At 38.7% G+C, this 21,022-nt stretch overlaps 1 protein-coding gene across 1 annotated transcript; it reads left to right on the top strand.

Annotated features, from left to right (window-relative positions):
- The first annotated feature begins 315 nt into the window (after positions 1-315).
- Positions 316-18,525, top strand: LOC118430894 (arf-GAP with coiled-coil, ANK repeat and PH domain-containing protein 2-like). Its single transcript, XM_035841927.1, has 32 exons — positions 316-503; positions 2,239-2,296; positions 2,737-2,795; positions 2,922-2,982; positions 3,141-3,194; positions 3,476-3,534; positions 3,943-4,098; positions 4,259-4,339; positions 4,493-4,754; positions 5,201-5,245; positions 5,749-5,844; positions 6,399-6,473; positions 7,038-7,153; positions 7,290-7,341; positions 7,576-7,688; positions 8,388-8,448; positions 8,841-8,891; positions 9,355-9,458; positions 10,341-10,402; positions 10,760-10,823; positions 11,119-11,188; positions 11,418-11,512; positions 11,913-12,139; positions 12,847-12,924; positions 14,009-14,092; positions 15,767-15,895; positions 16,310-16,413; positions 16,957-17,066; positions 17,230-17,290; positions 17,683-17,732; positions 17,832-17,890; positions 18,362-18,525. The coding sequence occupies exons 1-32, from the start codon at positions 451-453 to the stop codon at positions 18,469-18,471; spliced, it is 2,859 nt and encodes a 952-aa protein (XP_035697820.1). The 5' UTR covers positions 316-450; the 3' UTR covers positions 18,472-18,525.
- Positions 18,526-21,022: the final 2,497 nt, after the last annotated feature.

The following is a 21,022-nucleotide window of genomic DNA, read 5'->3' on the forward strand; positions in this document are numbered from 1 at the left end:
ACCAACAAAACTGATGATCTTTAAAATTTTGAGTTCGCAAACTGCTACAACACAGCAGAAAACTGAAAAAGAAAGTAAATGCATTCTCTTCCTCAGACAGCAAAGTGCCATGCTCAACAAAAAAAGTAAGAAAATTGCATACAGAAAATATTAAGGCAGTCTTACTAAAAAAATGTCAAATTTAAAACGAAACAGCTTTAATAGTGGTAGCGGTAGCGCAATGATGGCCAGAGTATTTTTGTATGTTTCAGAACGAGCAAGGTGGCTCGAATGTACTGACACCGAACGTGTGGCTATGCTACTGATAACACCACCCCTGCGAATCGGTACGCGAATCGCGTGCTGCCGATCATTTGACAGGCCAAGTTTGACATCAGTGCAGAAAAATGAGGTAATATCCGCATCCTAAAATCTCCGGTTTCTTTAAACTTCTGCATCTCAAGCACCAAGATGGGAGTCACCATCGACTTCGAGGAGTGCCTCAAGGATTCTCCCAAGTTCCGGTAGGTCACAAGACTTTGTTTTCCAAGACAATAACGGCTCATCGCAAAATCGTGTTCGCAACAACACCGGATCGATTGAAAGTGGGGAGGGGGGCAACATATAATTGTCGCCTACACATTTTAGCGTTCGGAGAGGTTGTTATGCGCATGATGTAAGGTTGCTTAGCAATCGAAAATATCTGCAAACGATCACGATATGTTCTGGAAATTTCTTGACTTTGTTAATTAAGGTTGATGATGTTTGTGCGAGGTCAGTGAGGACAATACCATGTTTGGCTGCGTCTATTTTTGACTAGGCCGTTAGAGAGGCCGGGTGCCCTTTAGTCCTGCATCCTTCCACGGTATCCGCGAGATCTCAGACTATCTGTGGGCCATCTGGGAGATTAGAGCTCCCTCGGTACAGCTGTTTTATCGGACCGTTGACAGTTGTTGCACTTGAAGTTGAACTTCACATTTCTGCAGCTCACTTGTGCAAATTGGTTGCATTTGTGAATATAGCCCACACACATAATTTGTGTTGTTTTTGTATTACCTACTCATTTTACAAATATGCCTTGGATGACTATGATGCTATATGTTATAGCACACATACATAGACATAGGGCCATTGGTCAGCAATCCTAGTGTCGAGTGAGCCACACAGCCGGAATCGAACTCACGGCTTCTAGTTCCAGAGGCAGGGCCGCTAACCACTGGACTACGCCTTTGCATGAATGAATGGTGTTGCCCTTTAGCCCCGTATCCTTCCACGTTATCCGCGCGATCTCAGACTATCTACGGGACATCTGGGAGATTAGTGGTCCCTCGGTACAGCTGTTTTTATCGGACCGTTGACAGTTGTTGGCTTGTTGCACTTGAAGTTGAACTTCACATTTCTGCAGCTCACTTGTGCAAATGTGTAACTTGGTTATGTGTGAATGTAGCCCCACACAATGTGTTTTTGTATTACCTACTCATTTCACAAATATGTTGTGCATGACTATGATGCTATATTATAGCACACACATGGCTGGTGGTCAGCAATTCCAGTTCTGAATGATGTGAATCACAGGGTCATTGGTTTGTTAGAGTACGAAACTAGTTTTGTAACACAGCATAGCAGTTTATGATTTAACGTAACAAGATTCATATGAAGAGCCTATAAGGTTCATGCATCTATGCGTCTTTGTAGCCTTAATGTCAAACCCACTGTGCTAGAAAAATTCAGGTAAATTCCAAGGGGATTTACTTCCTGAGACAATGCCCCCTTCAGCCAGGGAGGCCACATGCCCACTGTTAGAGTTCACACTTGATCTCTAATTATCACCTGACCGTTAATTATTTCTCACATGGTTGATAATTAAAGGTTGTGTGCCAAACTGTGGTAATTGGGCGGCACACTGGGGCCTGTACATGTGGCTTCCCCCTGTCAAAGAGGTTACTGTATTATCTGATGCATTTGGTCCAGCATCCAGGATGCTAGAGTAGAGGCCAAATGCATTAGATAATAGTTTTTAATACAGTAACCTCTTTGACTGGGGGAAGCCACATGTACGATTCCAGGCTAGGATCTATATTAACATATTCCAAACCTTATATCAAGACTGTTGACAGAGACCAGAGATGTACATCAAATAAAGAGTGACCCAAACAGAAATTCCACCGCCATTCTCCATATACTCTGTTATATGGTATTATTCAACGAATGTAATTGTCACAAATATGTTAACCAGTGCCTTTCCTTCCCATATTTCAGAGTGTCCCTGGAGCAAGTTGAGAATGACATCCATGACTTGGAGACTAAACTAGAAAAGGTGAGTTAAGAAAAAAGAACAATATAAAGTATAAGTTACTAATTAAGTTGTATTGTTTGATTTGATTTGATTTGATTTATTCGGCTGTATAGAGAGAAATACAGCCAGGGCTACCCAACTAGCCGGAGGCTATTATCAACGGCTAGCCAACTGTACAATATATAATCTTTATTGCAAATTCATGCCCGAGGGCTAATTGCATACAAAGTAGAGTAGTAGTGGTATACATAAACATAATTAACAAAGAAGGGAAATGATTTTCATCATAGCATTCACCATTTGTCACTAAAAACAACACAGGCAGTGGTTGGGGTTTTGTGATTTTGATTTTCCTATGCAAAGAGTTCAAAGGAATTGTAAGTTGTATTGACAATTTGACACCTTTTATGTATAAATGTGACTAGCTATCCCTGAACTAAATTGTTTATTTGTTGTTCCAGGTTATAAAACTGTGCAATGGAATGATGGAAGCTGGGAAAGCATATAATACAGCAAATGGGTAAGTAAATGTTGTGTCAAGTGGTTTAGATTTAAATAAAAGTACTATCCAAAATTGGCTTCAACACTACAACACAAGTTCTAACCATTTACAGTATTTTACCACTTTACTTTTCCCTTTTTACAGGGCTTTTATTAGGGGAGTTAAGGAGCTCTCTGTCTATTTTAGAGGGGACCAACAAGTCAACGTGAGTTACAGAATCATTTTGTTATTGAAATTCTTTGTTGAGTGCTGTCATCTTTTAATGCCTGACTGTTGTGTGGTGGCCATAAGAATGCACTTATGGTGCTGTAAAAATTAAAGTTTCATTGCTGTAAATCTTCATCTTTTTGTGCCATTTTGCAGGATGCCTTGTGTAGATTTGCAGATGGGCTGACAGAAATGCTGAATTACCACACAGTAAGTACTTTAATCACTAGAATTAGTTGCTTACTACTCTATACTATTTACCATTGTTTATCATTTTTTGAGACTTGCAATTAGCCCTTGGGCAAGAACTTGCAATAAACAGAATGGATCTCTTTCTCAGTGCAACCTTACTGATTGTAGTTATACTGTTACAGATGTCATAAGCTATGTTCACCTAGATGGCTAACATTTAGATTCCTTTTTTTTAAAAGATAAATGCCTTCACCATCAATGTCCTCACTAACTGTGTTGTTTCTTATTTTTCATTCCAGATTTTGTTTGACCAAGCCAAGAGGGCCATCAGTAAAAACCTGGACCACTTTGTTAAAAAGTAAGGATCGTTTTCTTCTTGTAAATAACCCATATGAGGGAATTGAAAAAAAAAATTTGTGAGACAGACTAGGACTAGGACAAGGAAAGTGTGTGTTAAAACTATTATCATGGAAGAGGATGAATAGCCAGTTTCTGTTTCATTTTTCTCTAAAAAAAAATGTTAAAGTGTGGATTTTTTCAATTGAAGGCCATTAACTGAGTCGGATGGTGGAAATTAGTAATGTTGAGAGATAGCAATGAACACTAGTAAGTTGTAGCTGGTTTTGAAGGTATGAAGATTGTATACAGGAGGTAGTCACTTTTCATTAAGAAAGTTCCATAGTTTGGCAATATTTCGCTCAACAGTATGCACCCTTTTGGTACATCTTCAAGCTTCCTTGTCATGTCATGTTGCATTCTTCTCCAGTGACTTGAAGAAAGTGAAGGACACTAAGAAGCACTTTGAGAAGATCAGTGATGACATGGACGCGGCGTTGTCCCACCAGGCACAGACCAACAGGAACAAACTGCCTCTTTCTTGGTACATCTTCAAGCTTCCTTATCATGTTGTATTTTTTCCCCAGTGACTTGAAGAAAGTGAAGGACACTAAGAAGCACTTTGAGAAGATCAGTGATGACATGGACGCGGCTCTGTCCCGCCAGGCACAGGCCAACAACAAGAACAAACTGCCTCTTTCTTACTATATCTTTAAGCTCCCTTATCATTTTCCATTCTTCTCCAGTGACTTGAAGAAAGTGAAGGACACTAAGAAGCACTTTGAGAAGATCAGTGATGACATGGATGCTGCCCTGTCCCGCCAGGCGCAGGCCAACAGGAACTAACTCCGCTTTCTTAGTACATCTTCAAGTTTCCTTATCATTTTGCATTTTTTTCCAGTGACTTGAAGAAAGTGAAGGACACTAAGAAGCACTTTGAGAAGATCAGTGATGACATGGACACGGCTCTGTCCCGCCAGGCTCAGGCCAACAAGAACAAACCACCTCTTTCTTGGTACAACTTCAAACTTAATTTTCATGTTATGTTTCTTCTCCAGTGACTTGAAGAAAGTGAAGGACACTAAGAAGCACTTTGAGAAGATCAGTGATGACATGGACGCGGCCCTGTCTCGCCAGGCCCAGGCTAACAGGAACAAACCCCAGGAGCTGGAGGAGACCAACAACATCCTCACCGCCATGAGGTCGTGTTTCGGGCACGTCACGCTTGACTATGTCTTCCAGGTATCAGATTTCACTCATCTATTTAATGTACATGTATGCTGCTTCACTATGATCTTATTTCGCAGTAGAATGGAGAAGAAGAAAGGAGGTTCAAGCAAGAAAGGAAGTTTTCCCAAAGTTCTAAATTTGCAATTAAAACAATTCTGTAGAATAGTACAAAGGAGACATTCAAATGATCATAAATTTGCAATCAAGAGGTTACTGAAAAACCATCATGTGAATAAGCCATTGTAAAAGTGTCAAGACTTTCATTGGAGAAACCATATCTTGGCTGAGGAAACAAAATTCACAAAATATAATTCTGCATTTAAGTGACTCTTGCATTTTATTCACAGTTACATTTGATGATCAGTTTCTCTAATTTTACAGCAGTAATTTGCTTCACTAATGCAAATATTGTTGTTAGTTATGCCTTACATGTATATACAAACCTTTCTTTGTTGCAGATCAATGTGGTACAGTCCAAGAAACGTTTCAAAGTCATGGACACGGTAAGGACTGCGTCCTCTTTTGTCTCTTTTGTCGCATGGAAGTAAGGTGATATTTGCACCTTAATTGAGTTTTCCAAGTAGATTACAGTTCCAGTCAAAGCTACACAAGATGACAGCTCAAGGGACTGGTAAAATCTGGTCTGTATGTAGACAGGTGGTCACTATAGAATTGTTGATATTTGTGTCAACGGGAAAAATTGTGGGGCCACCAAAAAGTGGTTGCAATTGCCAGGTGTACCTTATGTAGAGGTGGTCACTCGTACAGGTTTGACTGTCTATCAATGGTCAAGTGGCCGTAATGTAGACTTGTGGTCTCCTGCAGTATTTTGACTCTACCTGTGGCCAGGTTTGACTATATCTGTGGCCAGTTTTGACTATTTCAATGGCCAGGTGGTCCTCATGTAAAGGTGGTCACTGGACATTTTGCTCATGTATGCTCAAGCAAATTGTAGCTATCGTGTTACATACATTTAAACCTGACCTGTCTTGTTCTTGCTCCACAGATGTTGTCCTTTATGTATGCCGTCAACACATTCTATCACCAAGGATACGACCTCACCAATGACCTTGAACCCTACATGAAAACCGTGGCAGCCCAGGTCAGATATTCTGCACTTTCTGTAACAGCTGCTAGAGTTTAACAATAGGCTTAAAGTTGCTTCCTCCGTGATACAAAATCAATCATCATGCATAGTTTAGTGTACTATGTACTACTACCACTACTACTAATAGGTGTAAGCCTTCTTCAAGCATGTTATAACAGCTCAAGTAGAAAATAAATGCCCTCTACTTAATAATGTTCATAAACTAGAACAACATCACAATGATACATGTATGGCAAATTATTGAAATATTCCTGGGTCTTGTCCAAAATTTGATCACTGCATCCGTAAGGACCGTAAGTTACATATCTCCTGCAAATTCTTTAAAATTTGTTTTAGATTTACACTTAATTTAAAGCGATGGAACTGTCCTTTGGAGAGGAAATTAACTGTTAATCCTTCAGCCCCATGTATATGGGGGAGAAGAGATACTAAGGGGTGACCCAACGTGCTTGGCCAAATTCTAGGGGCCATTGTAGGCCCATGCCCTATTTCTGGTAGCTTGATAACCAAAACTGAAGTATTGACTAAACTTGTTGTTTGTGTTCCAGTTGGAGAAGATGACACAACAGGCAGCAGCTGAGAAAAAGGAGATGGAAGAAAGACATCTGTTAGTTCAGGAAAGGGTAGGTGCAGAGTTTATGACTGTCATTTGGTATTAGTAATGATACAGATAGGTCATATTGTTGCATCTAGTACAACTAACAGTTGGTACAATATTAGTGAATTCGAATAAAAAAGAACCAAAGTGAATGCAGTGTCAGTCTGGTTCAAGAACAGTTGACGTGTTCGAATTTTCGACAGCAGTACATGCAAGCGAGTTTGAATCATTTGAATCAAAGTATGGAGTCCAGTGCCGTACTGTAAAATACAGACCAGTTGGAACACTTAATATTGAACACAAACATAGCCTGGGTATGATGTAATATGCAACATTCTCAAAGGTATTGTTTTTGCACGGAGCGCCAATAGTTCTATTTGGGAGAGAAAATAAATTATTTTGGGTACAGTTTGCCTGTGCATGTGTCAGACACACACTGAGCAGCCAGCTGTCCAGAACCATCAAAAGGGTTGGTTTACTTTAAGACTAAAAACTTATATGTGTTAGTTATTATTGATTCAGATCATGGCATATTGTGTGATATTTTTAAGATTTAACTTAAATTTTAAGATATTTTTGTTGTTTCCAGGAAAACTCCCTGAAGTCTCCCCCGATGAGATCCAGTTCTGTCAGCGACTCCTCGGAGGTGGTGATGGAGGGGTACCTGTTCAAGAGAACAACAAATGCCTTTAAGACATGGGTCAGGTGGGTAAAGGTCTTAAGACCCTTGCCTGGGAATCTTAAGTTTGTGAGTCATATTGGGTTTAGACAGTACACGTTCCCTTTCAATCTTGTTTGGTCCAGCTCTCTTATAAGATGAGAAAATATCTTTGTTTTCCAGGAGGTGGTTCACCATACAGAGTAATCAGCTGGTGTATCAGAAAAGAGTCAAGGTCAGTTTACAATTTTCTAAAGTCTAATCATTTATTGCATAAAACTTGTCTTATAAAAATGTAGATGACAAGGTGTACATGTTGGAGGGGAAAGACAGCTATCAGGCTTGTACTACATGTAGGTTTCTTGCCATCCAACATGAGATGAATGTAAATATAGAAACAAAGAAGGTGAAACATGTAATTGCCAGTAGAGCAAATCTAAAGAGTAATTTGTCTGATGCTATTCCCCAGGCGTCCTGCCCAGATGAGACGACAGTGGTTGTGCCAGACCTGAGAATATGCACCGTAAAACCAGCCGAGGAGACAGAGAGGAACTTCTGTTTCGAGATTGTTTCTCCTACCAAGTAAGCAATGAGGCTGTGTCATTGGTGTAATTATGATAACTAAATAAGCACCATTACCAAGAAGCCAAACTTCTGTGTTAGACTAGATCTGTGATACTTCTCTAATAGTATACATGTTTTTGTCTTTGTTGTGACCTGTACTATAATTTTAGTATAAACTTTAAGGTTTTCATTCATATTTTGATCATACAGTAGAACTTTATTGCACGACATTTGTACATGGTACAATGTATGGCAACAACTATTACACAAAGTACAAAATAGGTGTATAGAATAAGACTTAACATCCTTATTAACATAGCAAAAAGGGCTAAAACAAGATATAATGTTACAATCGAGTTGGGCTAATCATGGCTTTCATTATTCTTTCTAATAACAAAGCAGTCTTTGATATTTTGATGATATGTACTTAGTAGTCCACTGTGTTCTGCTGCTGCAGTGGTCTGGACACCCTGCAGCTGCAATCAGTCTTTCGTCAAGTCTCTCCACTTTCCTGTACATCGCAGACTTTCTTAGCTCCCATAGTTTTCTTTAGCATGATCTGTGCATAATCTGTATTTAATACAGTCCATTCATTGCTTTGGCCTTATGCAAAGCATTGAGGGCTGATGAGAAACAGTGTTTACAAAGAGTGTCAGATATTCTTATACTAGTAGTTAAGATTTTGTAGGACTGAAGTTGTGATTTTCCTTTCCTCAGGAGCTACACATTACAGGCAGAGTCAGACAACCAGAGACAAGTCTGGATACAGGCACTGCAGGTCAGTAATGTACTACAGTTACACAGAGTCTAAACTTACCGATTGAATCTCCTCTTTTTATTCACATACTGGGAAGGATTATTTTATCTATAACGCTAGTTCACCTTTATCTGCGGAGTGACCTATATCCGTTGTTTATAGGGTATTTTTTTACAGGATTTTTCAGGGGGTGGATATCAAGTCGAAGAACGGTGGTTTCTGGCAATATTTTCAAAATACAGCAGTTTTAAACCACCGTCAGTTCACGTGATAACCCTAAAACCCTGTTTCTTTAGAATACTTCGGATATAGGTTACCCCGCGGATAAAGGTGAACTAACGTTACAATGTATGTATTAGACCACGGTTTCAGTATTTGATGTTTCTAAAATGTGTTTCCATTTTCCTTCACAGGCCAGCATTGCTACTGCATTTAGAGAAGGACACAGAGAGGAGAATTTCCAGGTAATGGCAGTTGTCATCATCTCTCGCTGTTTTCTCTCAGCCAGAAGTCATTTAAATATGCTACAGTGTACTTTATGTATGAATTATTCACATTTCTCAAGTCAAGTACAGCAAATTTCAAGAGACTCGATGCTACAAACAGATTTGTATATATCTTTAGATGTCAGAACTCCCATAATGCAAAAATAGGCAAATTTATCAAGGACTGCTTTGCTATTAGAAAGAATACAAAAACTAATGATTAGCCTACTCCATTGTAATACTATATCAAAGAATTATGCTAGCCCTTATTGTTACGTTAACTAGGTTGTTAAGCTTTATCCTATGCCTCTATTTTGTACTTTGTGTAGTTGTTGCCATATATTGTATCATGTACAATTGTTGCACAATTAAGTTCTTCTTTGAAAAGCTGTTTTCCTGTCATTTCCTCACTGAAGAATTTTCTTCTTTTCCAACGTTACAGGATCGTCTGCAAGACGACCCCAGAAGCCCAAGTGTTCTCTCTACCGTACCCTCCATGCTGAACTCCTTACCACCTCTCAAGTCTGAAACTAAGCCAAAGAACACGTGAGTCATCATGTACCCTCTTATGTCCGCCTCAAAATACTTTACATAATATGCTGTTCTAATGCAGAATTAACAAGTAGTAACAAGTAGAAGCCTGAAGAATTTTGTTACTTAATAATATCAGTGGTGACATCTCATGCATGGCAGTTTCAAGACGCTTTCTAAGATAGTATGTTCTTGAGATTATCATGTCTTATCTAAGGAACTTTTGATAGCAGTATAAAATGTATAACCGCTTTCAGATTAAGGCCTTAAAGGGGCATTCCACTCCAGATGGGACTGTTATTTTCCGGTAGATATTAATTGTAGAAGTGACAAATGTATGCTATGTACCATGATACGAAAGAGAACCCATTAGCCCCACGCGCATCAAAAAGCATTCAGTCTTCTACAAAACTCCCCAAGTACCCTCTAATTAAATTAGATTAATCTCAGCCTATGGCTGAATACAATTTGCCTGACTTAAGTTAGGATACAAAGCTAATTTCAGGGACGCTAAGAAAAACACGTCTAGATATGTGTTCTTTGATATCTTGTGAACAATTGACCTTCTTGGTGTGCTTAGTGCCCCTCATTTATGCCGAAAATATTCACGATAAAGGAAGTGTCTACACGTATAGGGAATACATGGGTAGGGTCTGCATGGGTTTACTGAGTGTCATATTGTTTTACAAACACACGTTGCGTAATTCGCCACAAGTGGAATTCCACAAAAGGTCGGCTGATCATGTATTATCTATTGGAAAATAACACTGAGTGACTCCCTTCTGGAGTGGAATGAACCTTTAAATCCTCAGATCATTGTCAACTTCAAACTTCTGTTTGTAGGAGATGAAATTATACTACATAATGTGTAATTTGATATCGTTGTTTTTGGTACAGAATGTTGAGACAAGTTCTGCAGATTCCAGGAAACAATGTGTGTTGTGACTGCAGACAAAAAGGTGGGACAAAACTTTTGTCAAGTCTGTAAAAACTGTAACATACTTGGGTTTTGGAGAATTAATGTAATAATTGCTATTGAAATAGGGTCAGTAGGAATGGATTTTCTTGATGAAAAATCTTATGCCTTTTGCCTATCGGTTGACAAAATAACGGATGGGGTCAGAAGGTTTTTGCTAGCCTCAGTCTGTTGAAACACAAAGTTTAACATTATTTCATAGGCCTTGTTTATCTACTTTTCTTATTATCATCCCAAACGTATGCATGTAAAACATATTCTGAGCTTTATGAATATGGCCTTTCATTATTGACATCATAAATATAATGACACCTGCCTGAATGTCACCTGTATGTTTCAGAGCCTAGATGGGCCAGCATCAATCTGGGAATTGTCCTGTGTATAGAGTGTTCCGGGATTCATAGGTGAGTAGATACAAAAAGGTTGGAATCGTGACTTTGTTCCATAAAGTCCGAAAATAATTTCATCAGGTTGATAGATCATAGGACATAGGAATTTTCTTTTACACAACCAGTTTTCTTTTACACAACCAGTTTTCTCACCTGCTTACGTTTTGATGTCTGTCAGACATCTTCCTCAGAGCTTCTAACTGGAGTTCTGCTTCTTCTAACAAAACAGTTGTTGCTTTAGGTATATGTACACTGTAAGTTAGGAATGTACTATTGGCCATATAGTAGGTTTTTCCATTTATTTTTTCAGATCGTTGGGAGTCCACCTGTCCAAAGTGAGGTCGTTGACGTTGGATGCGTGGGAACCTGAAATCCTTGGGGTAAACATCATCATGTGCTTGAATGTTTATTTGTTTACATAATGTGTGTTTACCACTTGTAGAAAATTGTTGGAGATACCACTGACCATGACAGACACTTTGTTCATCAGGCTAATTTTTTAATGGATGACTGTGTCATTTTCTTAATTGATTAAACAATTACTTTATATTGTCATCATAATTTCTTTTTCTTGATCACTGCTGACTTTTTTTTTGATACCATCTACAGGTCATGTCTCTGTTGGGGAATGAAGCCGTGAACAAAACGTATGAGGCCAACTCCACTGAGTGTGCAGACAGGAGGGCGTATCCAGACTGTCCAAGGTACATAGTATTACATATCTTCAGCTGACATACATGAAAAATGAGATACAAAACTATGTATTATTTAGTTTCTTTTCTTCATGTTATTTCTGTTACCTCTTACTATTACCGGTACATGGCTATTTTGATTTGCAAAATGTCTCCTGGATATGTGATGTTTATTGGAAGTTTAACAACACTTTTTGCTATTATATTAATGCATTTAGTGGTGGTTGTTTGTAGACCTTGCAAAACAAAACATTCACACGTGACCAGGTGATGCTTTTAAGGACGTCCTTGAAATTTTTAACCTTCTAACAGATCACGACTCACCGGAAGGAAGACAACATTAGTCCTGAGTACTCTAAGACTTGTACATCTCCTTTTTGACTTAATTTTCAACTTTCTTTGGCTTTCACAGATCAGTAAGAGAATCGTGGATCAAGTCCAAGTATGTGAAGAAAGACTTCCTGAGGCCACTGCCTGGTAAAGTCACCGCGGACGGCGCGTCGCCTGCGCGGGGGCGGAAGCGCGTTATTCGGAGATGGAGCGTGAAGAAGTTTCCGGAGAGGTTCAAGTCGGTCCATTCTGGAGAGGAGGAGGGGGAGGCTGTGAGCAGGTCCACATCCAGCGGGTCGCTTCACTCAGGTGGGTGATGTATGATGTTTAGTGTTTCAATCATCATCATCATTAGATCTCTTTTACATATCAATTCACAGCTAGGATATAAAAACCCTCTCCAACAAGATCTCTACAGTGTCACTGATGAATACTGGATAGTAATTGAAATGTCTGACCGTTTCCAAAACCATATCCAGTTGCTTGAGTAACTACTTTTTGGCGTATCTTATTACCTGGATGTCTAACCTACATAGATGTGTCATCATCATTAGCCTGGATACCATCCGGATAGTACCAACATTTTTTTTTAATTCTCCTGTCGATTTTTCGACAGATGAGCAGGCAAACAGGCACTTCCTGGTGGGTTCTGTTTGCCTGACCTGCACATGACTTTTTAAGGTGAAGGAGGGGTGTGCAATTCCTTCTCCACCCTCTCGTCTACTGATGCCCATAGTCCCACAGGTGCAGGAGGCTGCCACATGTAAGATAGCTCCAGCAGAGGCAGCTTTGTTGTTCAGAGTATCAGTCTCCTAGGAGGACTTCCGACCAAGGATGTAAGACTAAGAGGTTCCTTCTACCCCTGACTCATGTATGGCGGGTGCGTCATGCCCGAACATGCCCCTAAGGCCTGCCACTGTGACTGCTCCAACGTTTTTTATACACAATAGTATATACAGTCGCTTCTCGATCTAACTTTTACCATACAATAATTGCATGAATCCTTTTCTTCTTAGGTGCCAGATCAGACAGTGGACTTGAGGAGGCAGAAGACCTCTTAGTGTTTGGTGAAGAAGACTCAGATGAAGACTCAGGTAAGAAAAAAGGAAAACTATACATGATAAGTACTTCAAAATTCAAATATTAGATATATTTCCTGGACTTCCAAGCTGTGGTCTAGCTAACTTGATGTTTTTATTCTTCTTTTTGGGTATAACCAGCAACTTATCTTCTTATCTCTCCCTTTTCTTAGAAAAGGTTACACATTGTATGTCTACATTGTCAAGAAGAAAAAGAGTGCTTGCCACCTCTGATCCGTTAATGTTTGCCAGTTTGCAGCATGTAAAACCACTGGAATAATAAATCTAGTGAATGAAATGATTGTGGAAAAAAATTTACCAAAAACTTTTTCTGAAGATGTACCGTATATTCTCGAATAAAGTACGCACCCCAATTAAAATACGCACCCCTGATTTGGGGCAAGTCTTAGACAGATTTGTGGGACTGAAAGGTAAAATGGAAAAACTCAAATAAAGTACGCACCCCTTCTCCACCAATTTTGGACAGACCTTGAACTGGTTAAATTCAAATTTATTGTTTTCCACGGGTTATTTTGCATGAAATAACCTGGGGTTACACTGTTGTTGTCTCTTTAAACTTGACTGTGGATTGCCTAACTGTAACTTGTCAAAATCACTGAGAATGAACTGGCAGAAGAAGTCAGTTAGTACATCTAACTGGGAAAACCAGTTGTACAACTGTCAATGTCACTAACTCAAAAGGATTGTATGCAAATGCAAGTCTTATGTAAATTATGTTTAGACAATTCTTTGGTAAGACAACACCAAGACAACTCCAATGTGTATGTTTTGAAACCTTCCTGGAAGTGTAGCTACAACTGGCTTTATTTTAGGCTCTTTTACCATTTATCCATGCATTAACCTCAAATAAAGTACGCACACAGACTTTGGCAACAACTTGTAGCACCTTTCCAGTATTGAAAAATTAAAAAAGTGCGTACTTTATTCGAGAATATACGGTATAACAAATTTAAAACACTTGAATTTGACTGTATTCGAACTAGGTAGCTACCTAGCTGACATGTGTAAATTAAAACTCTTTATTATAATATTTCTCTCTGAAAATTAAACTTTTCCTGCTGATATTCACCCCTTCCAGACCTGGAGGAGGATAGACCCCCCCTTAGCGTCCCCCACATTCTGATCGTTCCTGACATCCTGGAAGAATTCCCCTTTCTGAGAGGTAAAAAATAAACACGGTCGGCCCGTTACTCTCCCCCCGCTTGTGGTGACGAAGGTTGGAAACTGACTCATCAACGTTAGTTCACCTTTATCCGTGGGGTAACCTATATCCGCGAGAAAACCTACATTTGTATTATCTGTTGTTTCTAAAAACAGGTTATTTAGCGATATCAAGTCAACAGGCGGCGGTTTCAAACTGCAATACATGCATCTACTCGTGTTGTCATCGAGAATTGCACGACTTTTAATCTCAATTTTATCTCGATTTAACCAAGAATTGCACGTCATTTAATCGTGTACAGATGGAAACACAATTGAGATCTGTACTGTAGTTTGAAAATATAGCAATTTGAAACTGACGTCTGTCGACTTCCGTCGAAATCCCGAAATATGCTATTTTTAAAAACAACAGATATACAAATGTTGTTTACCCCACAGATAAGGTTGGAACTGACACCTTAACAGAAACCCTGCCTGGTGATGGCCTGACCAGCTTCCCTGTCTTGCTATAAACTAATATTTTACACCTGACAACTTGTTTTTCTTTTCTTTAAAAATATTTTAAACCATTCAAACATGATTTTCTGAATGACATCTGTTTTTTTTGCATCTCATGCAGTGGGTGTTGTTCATAAAACCAAGTTTGTATCATCATAGAAATATTCTAAGAGTAATCATAGACTGAAGTAAAATAACTTTTCAGATACATGTACAATAGAAAAATCAACAAAGAAAAGTGTTATGAAGTAATTGAATTTTTATTTTATTTAACCGTAACAAGTTTTATTTGAGACTTTAATAAAGGGAATAACAATAACCTCATGATAACTCTATGCTGCATATGGTGGCTTTAAGCAGCTGGTTTTTACATTGATTTGACCTTGACCTTTGGCGTGAAGGTCAACATGCCTACACCCCTCCCCTCCCCCAAAGGCTTCTCCTAGCCACTACCTTCCCCACTGGAATAGTTAACCTTTTTACTGTATAACTGCTTGTTTGAGAAGAAGTCAGGAAATAAGCATGATAAGACTCTTGCATTGCTAATGGATGTCATGAACAAGAATCTTGCTGATGTAATGCAAAAAAAAAAAAGTCATAGAAAGAATTTTAATTTGAAGAATGCAAAACCCTAGTTCCATGGTCTTGCAGTATCCTGGAACTTGAGAGAAATTGAAAAATTGAAATTGAAAGAGTGTATGCAATGTCACGGACAAGAATCTCAATGTTGAAATAACAGTCTAAGAATGATTTTAAAAAACACCAAATATCAAAGTCTGTTTTTTTGGTCTTGCAGTATCATGACTTCAGAATCCCAAAAGAATGTGGATGTGTCAAACTTTGCACTGAATCTTGCATCCTATATTAAGTATGGTCCAAGTTGCTAATGATGTGCTGTACCTCTCTTTTGGTATATGGTAAATGTTAAACAAATAAGCAAATGGAATGAAAAAAAAACAGTGCTTGAGCCCCCCCTGCCTCCATCCCTGCATCTTTCCTACCTTGACAATGAACTTAAACTCACAGCTAGTTGACATTCTGGTATCCATAACAAGATCTGAACAAATTTCTTACCATAGCTGTACAATTTGAGCTTTGTCTCAACACAAGTTACAAACGAATTCTAAACCTTCCCTGTTGTCTTGAGCTAACGTTGTTCAGCTGTGTGCCCCTGTAGGTTCAGTAGGAGACAGAGAGTTGTCTGAAGACTGTGACGCTCCGACCAGGAGGTCAGCTGACATGACTGAGGTGATGGAGCTCAGTCAGCTGGACCCCAACATGCTCCTCTACAAGGCAGCTTCCGCAGGTGAGTGGTCAGAGCAGTTCAACTTTTCTGTAGTGACGGTTCAAGGAATGTCGAGAAAATGATTGCAATAGATTGGTGACTATTATAGACAGGATGCTCAATGCCATGTCAATGGGAAAATAAGATCCAAGGGAGTCCACCAAAAAGTGGTCTCGTTGGCCAGGTGATTCTTATGCAGAGGTGGTGATTACAAGCATTACAGGTTTGATTTTATATCTACTAGCCCTGTCCTTGGTGCTGAACATGTTATCAACTTACATTGCATTACCCAGTCAAAGTTTTACAGCAGCAGTCTCTGCTATATTTAGTGTTTTTTACAAGTGCAACTCTCACTCTAGGCTTTCATAAAAGCCTGAAGCCTCATATCATCATATCATCATATGGGTCTGAATGTGTTGTACATCATTTCCCCAGGAAACCTCCCCGTGCTGTCAGCAGCTCTAGCTCACGGTGCAGATGTGAACTGGGTCAACTCAGAGGACACGAACAAGACTCCACTACACCAGGCTGTGGAGTCGGTAAGTCAAAAAGGATGTGGATTTAGTTGATTCTAAAACAGAAGCATATATCGTTGAATAAGTCATTGACACAATGTGTTTTATTTTATGGAATCTTTTTTGTTCAAGTTATTTTTGTGAAGCCACACTGCAAAATAGTCACCAAAGAGCAACAGAACAAATCTGCCATTTTTTTACACACATGAAATGAAAGTCACACATTTTTGTGATTGCCTTGTCTTGACCTATTCAAAGTATTCACCGCAGGGAAATGTAGAGGACCTAAAAAGGCATAGCTGTTTATTGGAGCATCTAAATATCTTACAATACAAGACCAGCATAACCAGATATGTTGTAACTTTTACCTTTGTTTAGGGTTTGATATATAGAGGCATGTGAGTTCTTATTTCTTTCCTTCTGTACGTACTGAATGACTCCATGCAGGGTTTGATAGGAGCGACTGTGAGTTCCTATCTTTAGTTCAGCCTGTACCTCTATCTCTGTTCAGGGTTTGATAGTGGCATTTGAGTTCTTATTTTTCCTTCTTGTCCTGTTCTGGTTCAGGGTTCTATAGGAGCCTGTGAGTTCCTACTCCTGAATGGTGCTAAGTTAGATGTGAAGGATGGGAAGGGGAGAGCACCACTGCACCACGCTACTATCCTGGGAAACACGGGGTAAGGACTCGTGATTCAGCTTTTGGAAATCACAATTTATGAACTTGTCAAGTTAATTACCACTTTTTGTAATACTTCAAAACTTTGCATAGCCTCTTATGTCATCTTGTATTTTGGCAAATATATAATAATTCGCTTGATCTTTTTGATTTTCTGATTTTAGGCAGGTTTGTTTATTCCTGAAGAGGGGAGCAAACCAGCATGCTGTAGATGAGGATGGGCAGGTGGGATATGTGCTTTATGATCACCTCGATCTGTATAGTTTAGATTACCTGTGTTTCATAAAAGTTGGAAATGTTTTAGCAAACATGTACAGTATTACAAAGTTGGTGATGCCATAGCGTATACATTTGTACAGTGTAGTTGTTGTTTTAAACTATGTATTAAACTACTAGTTTTGAAATTGAAGTAATTTTGTAGAATGTCTGGCAAAATTGTTTGTCAAACTATGAGGTTTTATCATGAAAATGTAACAATAAGTTAAAGGTCAAACAGAGCATAGGAAGTAGTGTGTCATTCTGTCTATTACGTATTACTAAGTGTAGTGAGTATTTGTGATACCAGCCTTTGCTAACTGCTGTATTTGAATTCTTTTTTTTTTTTTTTGTACTTTCAGGACCCCCTGGCCATTGCACTCAGTACCACTAATGCCGACATCGTGACCTTGTAAGTATACATTTCTACATGTCTTCATCTTGACATTAATGTCATCTTTCGTAAGTTTGCAACAGTGAAAGTGTACTAAAACTTTTCCTTTCTCCCCAGACTCAGACTTGCCAGAATGAATGAAGAAATGAAAGAGTCGGAGGGTTACGGAAACCCTGGTGAGTTGTCCAGTTGAGTGTTGTATGGAATCCAGTACTTTTGATAGAAGAATGTTGATTTTTTCCCCCATTTGATCCAAGGCCACTCAATATTGATCTAAGGAAAATGTTGACATTTTACAGTTTTTGAAATGTTTGCAGTTTTTTTTACTTCTTTCTTTCTTCAGGAGGTAGCACTCTATCTTATCGTATGGCTGAGTACCAACTTTGTAGCCTGAGTACCACCCTATGTAGTAACTGCTGGCTCAATACTTTTTCTTGCTAACCACAGAGTTATCAAGCGCAAGTATGTAGCCAGCAGTCACTACCGAGGATGATACTCAGGCTACCAACTTTGTACACACTGTCATTTATAGTTGTAAGAATTCAAAACTGATAGGTAGTGTCAATCAAAAAATTCTTCTTTGGTGAAGCGGTGTTTACCTGGAAACACTTTGGAGTGTCAATACTTTATGTTTTCACTTTCTTCAGGTGATGAGACTTTCTCAGATGTCTTCAAGGACTTTTCCCAGCTTGCTTCCAACAACCCGTCAAGACTGATGAGGGCAGATGACAGAGCAGACGCACCTGACCAGACCTGAACCCTCACGATGATCATCATGATGTGGGATTGAATGGGGCTACAGAACATTCTGTTTTTAACCCTTAAAATATCATAATTCATCATATTCTGATGCTCTGATTTGCTCCAATGGTTGCTTCTACAGAATAGTCTGGTACATGTTTTACTATAATGGTGCACTTCCAACAACCTGTCCCATCGATGAGAGCAGACGACAGGGCAGACGCGCACCTGACCAGACCTGAAGCATACTGACGTGGGATTGGATGGGGCTACAAAACATTCTGTTTTAAACCTTTATTTCTCCATAATCCATCATATTCTGATGTTCTGGTTTGCCCCAACGATTGCCTCTTCACAGAATAGTCTGCCCTTGTCTTCATTTGAATGTTTGGTCCTGACATCCTCACGAGTTATTACAGGAATCTAATATTTGTCAGAAGCAGTGAAACATAGATCAAACCTCTAAATGCCTGTGGTCAAACCCTATTACATGGACCATGAAGCGGATCTGAACTCTTTTAGGCGACCATTCAAATGCCATTCATTTCTCCATCAACATGACCAAAGGAGCAAACAGAGCTACAAGATTGTTACCGGCCTTATAAGATTTCCATAATGGTATTTGTAAAACATTCTCTAGCTAAAGTTTATCCATGTATTTTATTCATGTACAATGTACCTTACAAGACATCTCTAATATAAAAAAGAATTCTAACTTTAGATGCTCTTAGTCTTAGTGTTCTAGTTAAAAGTAACCTGAACACTGACATACAAAAAAAACATATCCCTTCTTGACCACTCTTCAGGTGCCTTTAGGACTGTATCTTGCAACTTTCTTAGACATAGATATATATTGACATTGACCTATAAGAAAAAAGGGCATGATGATTTATTTCTCGCATAGCCAATGTGGAATTCTGTATATTAAGTATACTATAATGTGAAATATTACAGTTAAACTAGTTCAAGTATAATGTGAAGTAGGTATGATTTGTTGTCTGCCACTGTTATGCATTGCAGGCAGAGCATTGTTAATACACATGTACATGTATAGTAATATGTTTATAATGCCAGCTTGATTGTATGTAATACTATGATATAGCATTAGAGTTATGTGTTGCACTAGTCTACTTGTACCGATCAGTTCAGTGTATCGGATGCTTGAAGCATTCATGGACATCTGCAAAACCATTCCACAGAATCGTTGTTGCACCATTTTAGCTTGAATCATGTATGATGATAGAATGTCATGTCTTGATTCCAATTTTAAGAATATAAAATACAAAATCCCATGTGTATGAAAATTATTGTGGCCAGGAGGTAACCGTACATGTAATAGCTTACTCTGGTGGAAGCTGCTCTTTGGGTTTTTCAGAAGTTTTAAAGTGAAAGTTCTGATAAGATAACTTGGTACTGATCTACATTCAATACCTAAAATAATATATGCAAGGTAACAGTTACTGGATGCTACCATAGTCTCCAACCCTTGCCTTAGGCATAAGGATGGGACTAGGTAAGATAAGGTAAGAGTTACTGAAGCAACTGGTTGGAATCTAGAAATGTTTCAGTTAGATGTTTCAGACAGCATTTGCTGTCTTTTATCTGTGACTGACGACTGGTGTTACTTGCATTTCAAAAACGTAAAATGTAAATTTGTGTACCAAGGTACAAGAAGCAACAAATCATATTGGTGCGGCCGGCACTAAATTGTGTTTATAAAATCCTCCAGAGCCCTACTTGATGTTTTAAATTGAAATGTAGCTGCTAAAAAATATGTATAATTTCAGAAATATGTTGGTCCAGGATCATATTCATATTTAAGAAGCCATATATTAAGTTCTGGCGAGAGTCAACTGTAATGTAACGTAAAAATGTATCATGTAAAATAAACCCCAGGCACAGTGTATGGTGTTTGTCTCTTTTATAGAAATGTAGATACTGTAGCATCAGAATGGCTTTCGTGCTCCACAATCGTACATGTAGGGAAAGGAAAGTGATAACTGGATAATGCACACTACCAAAGGGGTAGGGAAGGCGGTGGTATTCGCATGTGCATGAAGTAACAAGTGTGAAACAGGACCCTTTTTGTTCAAATTTTATCACACCCTTTTTTCTGGCAAATTTTGGCCAACATTCAGACAACACACATTTCAGACAACACACATTTCAGACAAAATAACCAACACTAGCAAACGCCTCTGTCCAAACTGTTAAGTTCTTTTACTTCTTATCTGGTATCATATACCACAGATACACAGTCATGAGCTTTTTGAGACATAAACAGTCAAACTCAAAGAGCAAACAGGAAGGGATGCAAAACAAATGTCTCCCATCTCAGTTCACTCAAATAAAGCATGTCTTAAACCCTGTACTAGCAAATGAAAATAAACCAGTGCGTTTTTCAATACAATAACACATGTCATATTATCTGTTTAAAAAAAAATACAGTACCTTTGGGTTTTTCTAATACGTACGTAAAATTAAACTCAAGATCATACTCCTTAGAGTTAGACTAGACTTAAGTCAGGGTGACATCTCAAGCTAATGTCTCCTCTTTATTTGCTCAT

This window comes from Branchiostoma floridae, chromosome 14 (genome assembly GCF_000003815.2).
Source record: "Branchiostoma floridae strain S238N-H82 chromosome 14, Bfl_VNyyK, whole genome shotgun sequence".
Taxonomy (NCBI): Eukaryota; Metazoa; Chordata; class Leptocardii; order Amphioxiformes; family Branchiostomatidae; genus Branchiostoma; species Branchiostoma floridae.